The following is a 10,794-nucleotide window of genomic DNA, read 5'->3' on the forward strand; positions in this document are numbered from 1 at the left end:
AGCATCAAGGATTGTTTAAACAAACACGGCATAACTTGAGAAGGCCACGAAGTGTGCCGTTATCTATCTCTTTCATTAACATAATGAAGTCTGTCTGGAGGGAAGGAGGATGGGAGGAGAAGAGGGTGGGGCAGCAGTTACTGTCCTCTCCAGGCCAGCCTAAAAATTCCAGTAAAAAAAGTCCGAGAGTTTCCTTTTGAACAGCATGAAGATTTAGGAGTACACACAATATTACCACTGTTTGGATTAACTCAGAACAGTAAACCGAGCATTACAGAGGGGCTTTTTGTTGTTTCTTTGCTTAATTTTTGCTGAATCTTCTATAGACTAGTGACCAAGTGAGCGGGTCCTTTTGCATTGCCGTCCGGGGGGGTTCCCTCTTTGTTTGGCGGGACTATAAAACCATCGCTGCTGCCTCGACCTAGCTGGTAGTAAGTGTGTAGCTGATGGACGTGGTTCCTGGAGCCAAGGTTGGGCATGCTTTTGTAGTAAACATCATCGGCGTCGCTGCCGCCACTTTTGGCTGGCGGTGGATCGGTCTGGGTGCTGGCAGTGACGCTTTCTGTCATGGGCATGCCGGCCAGCGCGGGCATACTGGTGTAGAGAGAATCCCTGTTGGGCGACTGGATGTCGTCCGTGTGCTCGTTGGTCAGCAAGGGGAAAAAGCTCTCACTGTTGTCTTGAGGGATGCGCCGCCGGCTGTAGAGGTGGGGCTGGTGGTTGTCTGCCGAATACACCCGGGGGGGTAGCAGCGGGGCGTCTGACTCCTCGTGGATGAGCTCCAGGCCCAGGCTCTCCTCGTGGGTGAAGGAGGTGGCGTCGTCCAGCACGATGGCGTCGTCCTCACTCCCGCCGCCCACGCTGTTGACGAGTTTGTTCATCAGGTTGCGGCTCTGCTCGCTGGAGCGCTCGTGGTTGTTCAGGTAGGAAGGGATGTAGTTGGAGGTGAGTTCCTTCAGGATCTTTTTCTCGAGGGCATTCTCGGTGTGGTTGTACCCACGGTCTAGGATTTGCACGCAGTTGCTGAGGTACTCGCCGCTGGCAATGCTGTAGCTGTTGCCGTGATTACCATTCAGTGGTAGAGTATCCGTGACACTTGTATCCCTGGCATTGTTCAGAAGCCCCTCTGAAAAACATTACACAAGAGAGGGTGACTTGTACAAACAGGACACTCACGCGGGATGTGCACACTCAAACCCCCTTCCTAGGCTGCCGCAGCTGCTGGGGCTTGGCAGCGAGGAGAGCGTCACGGCCAAAATACGAGGGCGCAACTCCAGCTAACCGCCTTAAGGTCTATCCAATGAAAAAATGGAAAGTGCTGTCAAGTATGTGACTTGATAAGGCAACAGCCAGTGGGAAGGAATAACCTCTCCTGGCTGGTACCTCCTATAGCTCTCACACTTTGTTCTATGTATTCCCAGGGGAGGTGAGAAATAGGTGACTCTGGGCTGGTCCCAATTGCCCCGGCTCCAGGCACTTTGGAGGAAGGGGCCAGTTTCCCCCAGCTGAGGGAAAAGTATTCACATCCCAGGTTAATCATTACTCAGACTTTGTTTGGGAGTGTATCCTTCCTAGAGGAAAAAAAATAAATCCATTCTCCCCTTTTGCTGGGCAGGCTGTCATGGGAAAGGCATAAGGCCTGGACGGTGGGATTTGGGGATTAGCAAGGTGGAGGCCCAAAGTGCTTCCTGGACCAGGCTTCTACGGAACAAGGCTAAAAGTCCTATCTCTCCTGGCACAAGGGCATGGCCAAAATTACTTACTCCATACTGGCTGAGTAGGGATTTTCTAATACAATCAATGTTGGAAGCAGCTGCTGTGGGGTCTTGCAAAGCCTTTAAAAATAGCTCCCATTTCACTTGCAAAGTTAAAGCAGAGTGTTCAGTGGGAGGTACGGCAAGTACCATCACTGCCATGGTACAGTGGGTCTCAGGGGAACCTGCGAGGAGTAACGGGGTCTCAGGGTGCCCCCAACTAACTGCCTATCGCATCTCCATAGGTGTCTCAACACTGCCAGTGTAAGGCTGGAGCTCAGCTGTTTTCCAACACGCTATGGGAGACGGCGGGGAAGCACTTTGAGAGCAACACAGCACAAGTGGGCAAGGGAGAAGAAAACCAGGTCCAGCAGTTAAGGCACCATGCTTTCTTTTTTGGGATTACTGGCCTCCTTGGAAGGAGTGCAGGCATGGTGAGGCATGAAATCAAACTTTTGGCTAAAGGCTTCAGGCATTGCCAAAAAATGGCAAGCAACTCCCAGAAAGCTGCGGTGCATTAGAGGAGCTGTTAGCTGACAATTCAGATGAACTCGGCACGTGGCATGTGTACCTTCCGAAAATACAGGATTTGGTCTATATCTGCGATGGAGTAGTTGCTGCATGTCAAGGGCTGGCAAGCACTACTGCAGGCTTCCTTCTTGCTTTTGACTGGAATGTCCCAAATGTGTCGGTCACCTTTTAGGTTTCTGAAGCTTAGAGGGTGCTGCCGTATCCCAGGTATCCCAGCAAATGAGGGAGCTATGCCAAAAAATCAACTAGCCATCACAGATATAGAGCAAAGTCATTGATTTTCACGGTGGAAGCTCTCCAACCGACTCATGATGCTTGAGGAGAAATGAAAAGTGAGCATTTTGGGGAGAGGACGGTATGTAATGGGTGACAGGTACAACAGCATCTGTCCGATGGTCATGTGGAGTAACATATGCATTGAGGCGTAGAGCTCTGCGCTTCTGCTGCCAATGCATAGAGTCAGGGTTTGGTGGGGAAATAAAATGGAGGCATCGCAGGTGAGAACAGAGCGGGGTCTGCCATGAAACACACTGCATAAAAATGTCATGACCTCGCAAATAAAAAAGTGAAGTTTAAAAAAAAGTCATATGCACAGTTATATGAGAAACTATGCTGGGTAAACAATACCACTAAAACGAGAATTAAACAAATTATCATCTAATCTCATCTATATATGTATGTACACATACATATATATACACACACACATACACACGCATCCACATATATATACATATGTATATTAATATTCTTTTGATTTCAGAACTGTGAGATGAATTTCCTTGATTAACTATATCATCTATATGTGATGCAATAAAAGTGAACTAAAAAAAATTACATTTGATATGCAATGTTTAGCTTTACTCCCATACTTGTCTCTCTGTAGGGCTCTAAACGACAGCATGAAGAAAAGGAAAGAAAAAACAACAAGTAAGCTTACAGCGACAGTAGGAGAAACATGAGTAAAAAGCAAATTGATGATATGCAGAAAAGAGAGTTAACGGAAATAATTTCCACTGCCCAGAATACATGAATTTGTTACATGGTTTATTTCAGATTAAAAATATTGACATTTTAGACAGAAAAATTATTTTAAGTGCAATATTCAAGAGACTACATTTTTATTTTAAAAAATTATCACATTTAAAATGTTTTCCAATGCCATTATAAAACGTTCAGTGAGCAACACAAATCAAGAAATAATGCCTGGAAATTTAAGAAAATTCTAAAGCTGGTAATGGTCATGCTTGAAAAGACAGGCACTGTTAACGTCACTTCCAAAGTCTTAAAAGGAATGGCTTTACTTACTGTTAGTTATAATAACCCCTGGCAGTTGAAACTGAAATCCATTTCCTTGCTAAAAATGTTCTGCTGTCCATCCTTTCCAACTGTGCTTTGTAAGAGTATGACTTTGCTCGTCACAGGGCTGCTGGCATTTTACCAACTTTGGTAAGTCTGCTCTTTTTTTAACAGAAGACATGGCCAACTACATGGACTTTGCAAAAAAAAAAAAAAAAAAATTGACAAAAAAAAAAAAAAAAAATGCAAGAGGAACGGTAGTTCGAATAATGGCATCGCTAAATGAAGCTATTGAGAAGAAAGGGTTAAAACAAGAAGAGCCGGAGATGAAGATGAAGAGTCAGTGATAACTTTCAACTTCCCACTTTGCAATGGTCTGTGGCACGCTGGGGTTTAACCAGAGCTCATTAACAGGATTGCTGCCTTCTCTTAAAATTAGCTTTCACAAAAGCAGTTAGGCCATTTTCAGAAACTCCTGTGTCCAAGAGACCGAGTCAGTGTACGTCCATCAGTTGCCAACGGTGGTGAGCGCTCGGCACATGCTGCGGGGCGCCATAACCCTCGCCTACCATCTCCTCCTTCCTCTATGCTCTGTGTCCCATCAAGGAATCACTTTTGCCACTGGGAAATGGGACTTCATCCTTTTAGAGTCTGATTCCCCACCTCTTTCCAAGGTGTGGTGGTTCCACCTGGCTCCTTGCCCCTGGTGATTCTCTACTGCATATGGGGCAGTTCGGCTTGAGCAGAAAGGGTATTTTAAAACACATTACTGGGGACAGTGAAAGGAAGGGGTGGACTGGATCAGCCCCAAGGTTTCTTATAGCGTCCTCTTCCTGTCAATGGCCAGCATCAGAAGTGGTAGATGAAGGTGCAAAAAAAATCATAGCCTTAGTGATATGGAATGAGTTAGTTGGATGATGTTAGCTAGCAATGCCCTCACTGCACGCTGATCCCAGCCAAGGCACACCCAGAGATGGTGACAGCACCTACTTTTACAATGCACTATCATCACTGTAGCGTGCCTGCTGGTTCAGCATCCTTAAATTCCAAAGAACTGCCGAGGCAATTAGGCCTGCTTGGCTTTGCTAACCTTTGTTTCTGCTGCAGAATCTCCTATCCTATTATTCACAGTTTCTAATTGTCTAGAGACAGTAACCAGTTTGAAAAGCAATAGCTACTATACCAGTTGTATGCTCATTAATTAACTTGCAGCCTCCTGAAAATGATGTGTTGGGTTCTGCTTCCTCTGAAGTCAGTGGCAAAGATCTAAGGGTTTAAATGGGATCTGTACTGGTCCCACTCTCTTCACCTCCCATGGAGGAAGCCTGGGTAGGTTTCTCTAATATCCATCTGGCTGTGTTGCACTGAATAGCACTTGCAAATCAATTACACTATTTTTGTGGAATAAAATGCTCTTAACTCAAGTAACTGTATCAGAATTTAGTTTTAAAAATTAGAAGAACACAAGATTATTAAAATGTACGTAAAACCTTTCTGTCACATTTCCACTCACGTCACTTGGGTTCAGTTAAGGCACCTGGACTTGAACATCAGGACTTCTCTTAAGCCAAATGCTGACCCGGCATTACCTGCTGACACTTGATTTAAAAGTACCCCAAACCTCAATATCACCATGCAAGAAACTACACAGAATATCAAAGCTCCTTTCGACATTTGCGGTACATTGAAGTTCTTAAAATTCAGAGCCTTTAATGTTTAACAGTAGCCCTTTTTAAAAAAGCTTCTGTGGAAGCAAATTTATTGCACAAAGTTAGCATAGTGTAAGAAATTAATGAACAGCAAAAAGGTCAAACACGTGTGCTTTCCTTGTGCTTTGAATGAAAACACCCTAGTGATACAGTTCAATATCTATTTCTATCGTAAACAATATGCTGTCATATAGTACACAAAGGGGGTTTTCCTGCTTGCATTATAAACATCATTATTTTCCCTTCCTCAGAGATCCTTTACTGGAAAGGGACACTTTCATTGGGATTAGAGAGCTGTCAGAGTGCTGACCTACTTGTGCTTGAACTCAGCATTACTCTGTAATGATACAGCCACCTTGCAAGCAAGCCAAAAAAAAAATCCGATGGAAGTGGCAGAGCAGGACAGAGCCACCAACAGACAGGAGCTGTCAGGGCTCCACACTCCCCAGCTCCTCCTCAAACCCATCTGAACCCATATGCCTCTCCCTCATGGAAGCATCAGGACATCAGCTTACAAATATGGTCCCTTCCCACAGCCGGAGCAGAGACAAACACATAAGTGACAAGAGACTGACTTCTACAGCGGAATCCTCCATTAGGTACAACTGACTCTACCTCCTTATTTTCCATTGCTGAAAGAAGTACACACAAGAGCTCCTAGTTTCACTACACCTTTTTCTGTTCTTTTTTTTTTTTTCTTTCTAATAATAGATATAAAATGTATTATTGCAAATGGCAAAACATTTCTTACAATATCTAAGCTCTGCTCTTTGGAGCTGACCTACGTTCCTCGCTTCAGCTGCCATTTTTCTTAGAGATCAAGGGCAGTTTTACTTTATTTTGCATTTTTTTTCCTGTGCAAGCTGGTGTGCTGCTGACCACATGTCTCTATGCCATTTCAAATGAGAGCAGCTTTGGTGGCAAAGGCCATTTTAGCTTCACTTACCTTCAAAGGTGTTCCTGTTTCTGAAATGAATGGTTTAACAAGGAAATGCACTGACAACAAAGAGAGGAATGGATACATATAACAGAATACACACACAAGACCAACACAATATAAAAGCAAGGAAATTGGAAAAAAAAAAAACAAAATCAAAACCACTATGAATGCTTTGATTAGAACTGACGAGGGTGTTTCGTGAATTTGATAGCTCATGGAAAAAAAAAGCTTCTGGAAAATGGAAAGATGCATTTAAATGAAAGGAAGGGTAGGGGATCTTCTTTTTGTGCTCAGTTCAAAAAAAAGAAAAAAAAAGTAAAAAAAAAAAAGTGTGTGTTTGTGGGAAGAAAAAAAAAGGGAAGAAAAAAAAGAAAGAAATGGGCCAAAATAAGCCACAGAAAATGGAATTCTCACTAGAAAAATTAGAGAGAAACTCCAGCACACCTTGTGCGTTGTACATGCTGACAGAAGGGTTGTTATAGACCGCCGATTCCCCGAGCAATGTATTATAAGGGTTGTTAGTGCCATGAGGACGAAGCAGAGCATTGGTTATAAGATGATTAGCCATGGCTCCTGGAGCAGCCCGATAGAAAGACAGAGAAAAAAAAAAACAACAAAAAAGGTCAATCAGGCAAATGTGGTATTAAAAAAAAGGGAAAAAGAACATTCAGAATGACAACAGTTGAAATAGTCCTGATTACAAGCAGCCAGCTAATTAGACTCAGAAAACTGTATGCCACTAAAGCAGAACAGATGTTACTGACGATGCACAAATCCAAACCAATGCAAAAGAAAATGTATCAGAAAGCAGATAAGCTACATTTATGGTGGTTCCCCAGTCACTTGGAGTGTAAGCAAGGCTATGCCCACATGCTTGCTACAATGAAAGAAAGGAAGATGGCAGCCTACACAAAGCGGGGGGGAAAAACTCTCCGGAAATTGTCAAATGCATTAAAAAAAAAATAAAAAATCTAATGACTAACAGAAAACAGCACGTTCAACTCCCACTGTTGGCTAGGATCTCTTTTATTGGTCCTTTGCAACACATCTAAAATTGAAAAGGCAGAATTAAAAAGAAATGATGGAGAATGCGGCCTCTCCGAAGGCCCTCAGCACTTATCAGAGAGCAGCTGTTTCTCATGTCTAAGAGGACAAGTTTCACTTCAGCTACTGCTCTGGTATTACCGTCAAGTACATTCACAACCACCCGAACCCACCCTTGAAGGCGAGAGCACTGCAGCTCCATCAGGTGTTTCTATCAGCAGTGAGTGTGGCCAGAGACGCATGTTTCGAGGTTCTCCGTTTGCCCCACAAAACACCTTGTTTACCCACTCCCAGACCTCTTTGCTGTTGTTTCCAAGCACTCAGCCAGCAGTTGTCCTCCCGCTTTGGATTATCCCTTGGAGTTGCAGCCTCTGGACTTGTGCTTTTCCAGATGATCACGGCTTGGAAGGTGACTGCCAAGACCTACCTTGATTCCTATTGCAAGCATCAACCCATGAAGTAAAGCTTTCCCCCTACCTTTTAGCTGACCTACAGGACCAAAAAATCCATTAAAACCTTACTCCAAATCTCCTTCCTCTGTGATCCAAAGAGGCAACCAACTCAAAAACTTAGCCCCAGGGCTATTTCCACTGTCATCAGTAGAGACCCAGAGCAGGAATACTCAAGGACACATCATGGTTTTTACCTCCAGGGCTAAACTGTCGAGACAATACCTTTATACCAGGAAAAGTAACTCCTTGGTGGAGCAACTAGAGCTAGCCAGGACAGGGCTGTCAGAGGGTTCAGTTACCTGGCTGTTCACCAACATCTGATAGCCCCAACCCAAACAAGTGACTGAAAAGCCAATCCCCAAACCCAACAACCCTGGCAGGGATGCCTTCATCAAAGGTTGGGGCATGGAGACCCCATCTGTCTCTTTTAGGGGTGGAGGTGGCCCTGTGGCATGGCATAGGCAGTCTGCGAGGCATGTAGGGTACGGCGTACAATCTCTTCTCTGCAACTCACTAGCTGGTTTTGGTTCCCTCTTTTTTTTGGATGGAGTTGCTGAGGATATATAAACCCAAGGGCCTCGGATTAGTACAAATCTCCTTAGCAGCAAGCTCTCTGAATGCTCACACTTACTGAGTATTGGAAAAAAAACCCCAAAAAACCCCAACAAAAAAACCCCTCCAAAACCTGGCTAAATCTAAGGCTAGGTGGAGGCCTTCAGAGCTGCCTCCTGAGGTGCTCGTACACTGGCCTGGCTCCATTTCTCGGGACAGTGTTTCTCCATATCTGCATAGGTAGGGAAGAGAGCAGACTGCTCTCCTTCCCCTTCCTCATCCTCCCCCAGCCATTTCCAGCCCCAGATGTATGGTGTTAGCGGATCACTTAATTGGTCTTTTGAGCACAGGACAAAGTAGAAGGCAGCACTGTATGGGGGCTGCATGCCAGGGAGACTCCTTGACACATGCAGCTGGAAAAAAAAAAGACTTGTTTTCTCTCACCTGATATTTTTGGCTATGCTGATGGAAAGCAAGATGAGCTGCTGTGTTTGGAAATAAGGAAACAAAGCTGTCTCCTGTAAGAAAACATTATATGAACGCTTAACTAAGCAACCTTGAATGTAACTAATAGGTAAATGAGTCAATTTTTTCCTTCTGGTAATATATTTTCCATGAATCTCACATACATCTGGGATGAGGGACTGTAGGAACCACATCTCTTCTTGCACTGGTTTTATACCAGTGTGAGTACTAAGTCCATTAAAATTAGTTCTGCTTTCATCCCACTTTTAATCAAGCCAGGCCATAAAAGATTCAAAAAGGGATTCACTTTTATACAGGTAACGGGAACATCCAGACTTAATGCCAGCCATAAATTCAGAAGTGATATAATCCTCCCATTTGAGATTTAACCCAATCTCCAACTCAGTCCCTATGAGATTTGATATGGAAAAGAATATACCTGCCACACGGTTCTGAATGCTTTAAGCCTGAGGCATCTTTAAACAGCAACTGCCAGAAAGAGCATCTCACTCGATATATCATTGGTCTGATCTTGTCTAGCAATTCCTAGGAGTTGGGAACAAGCTGATCCTGTCATGGCTAGGCACATTTGGCATAGGGGATGCTCTTGCTTGGTAAGGAGGAGAAGGGACTAATCTGTGTCAGTACTTAATGCCTAGCTTGCCTACATTCACCAGGACGGCGGAGTCTAAAGTGATCTAAATTCACACAAACCTGGCTCTTTTGGGCTGTTACAAATTAGACAGTTTCTGAGAACTCAACTTTTAATGCAGATACATGATTCTGACTACAAACTTGGCAAAAAGTTAAAAACACATAATAAGTAATTTTTGCTCTCCTGGGTGCGTAAAAGAGGGGGCTTGGTACAAAAAAAAAAAAACAAACAGCCACCCATTCCTGTATGCAGCTACTAAGCAAAAATACTGCATCTTCTGCCTTCCTCTCCCTTGATTGCTGAGGGTGTTAAGATTTTTTAATTTACTGATCAAAGTGCCACTTTTGATGGCAATGCTGAGTAATTCTCCTGATGCAAATGCAAATCCAAAACAAACTCACTGCTAACACATTCAGCTACCTTTCAATACTTTCAGAAACCCAACTGGGCCCTAAGCACTCTGCAGCAAGTTCCCATCATGGTGGGCTGGTCATGGCAAATTCACACTCTCCACAGGTCATAGTAAATGTAACCTTTAGCATCTTAAAACCAAAATGATATGTACTTTGTATTCATTAATTTGGGCTCTTGTTTCTCCTTAACTACTTTAGAGCTGCAACATTCCCAACCTCAAAGGATGCTGAGAGAGGAGGACTGCATTCAGGCTCCAAAGAGCCTTCAGTTAAAGCTTTAGATAAAACAATAATACACCAAACAAATCTCCATTATTGTGTTTCTCCTTCCCAGGAGGGAGGAAGAAAAAGGTAACAGCAGCCATACATTTAAGTACCATCCTGCCTTTTTCCTAACACTTTATCATTGCTATAGCAACCAATGGGGCTATTAGGAAGAGCAGATTAGGTTTGTAGAGGAGGCACAAGCCGAAGGAGCAGGCTTTGGTAGACTACCAAACTATGACCCTGTTTGCATGAAAATGGTCTTGGTAATGAACACCCAAGAAAAACCCAATAAAGTAAACACAGGATCAAAGCAGCATGCTCTCCCAAAATACCAGGAGAGAAAGCAAAGAGGCTTATTCTTCAGCCCTGCATGCAGGCGTGCAGCAAAGGCCGGGTGCCAGGGCTGCAATTGCGAAAGTCAATGTGTGTCCAGGGACCCAAAAAGCACAAAGAGCAGGGCTGCGAGTGCCTGTTGATTGCTCCTCCCCGGCATAGCGCCCTCGGGATGTGACCCTCAGCAGCTGTCTGGCTCAGTGTTGGCAATGTGCCTAATATCCTCAGCAAGCAGCAGTTGTTCATCATTTATTTTTATTTATTCACTTATGGCTGGATCCTTGGCTCTCATCATCTGTGGTGTGACACCGATTTCTCCCAGCAAATCCCACAGTCCTGTGTCATCCCTGCTTCCCTACATTTCAGCAATAACATTCCCT

General features: G+C 44.1%; 1 protein-coding gene across 1 annotated transcript in view; it reads right to left on the minus strand.

Moving 5' to 3' along the window:
• Positions 1 to 320: 320 nt before the first annotated feature.
• ADGRL3 (adhesion G protein-coupled receptor L3) overlaps positions 321 to 10,794 on the minus strand; it is a 137,874-nt gene continuing 127,400 nt past the window's right edge. The window contains exons 19-21 of the mRNA XM_029084136.1: positions 6,678 to 6,806; positions 3,158 to 3,175; positions 321 to 1,126 (exon numbers count right to left, since the gene is read on the minus strand). Of these exons, the coding sequence (XP_028939969.1) occupies positions 321 to 1,126; positions 3,158 to 3,175; positions 6,678 to 6,806 (953 nt within the window). The remainder of the gene's footprint in view (positions 1,127 to 3,157; positions 3,176 to 6,677; positions 6,807 to 10,794) is intronic.

This window comes from Antrostomus carolinensis, unplaced genomic scaffold, assembly GCF_000700745.2.
Source record: "Antrostomus carolinensis isolate BGI_N321 unplaced genomic scaffold, ASM70074v2 scaffold2043, whole genome shotgun sequence".
Classification (NCBI taxonomy): domain Eukaryota; kingdom Metazoa; phylum Chordata; class Aves; order Caprimulgiformes; family Caprimulgidae; genus Antrostomus; species Antrostomus carolinensis.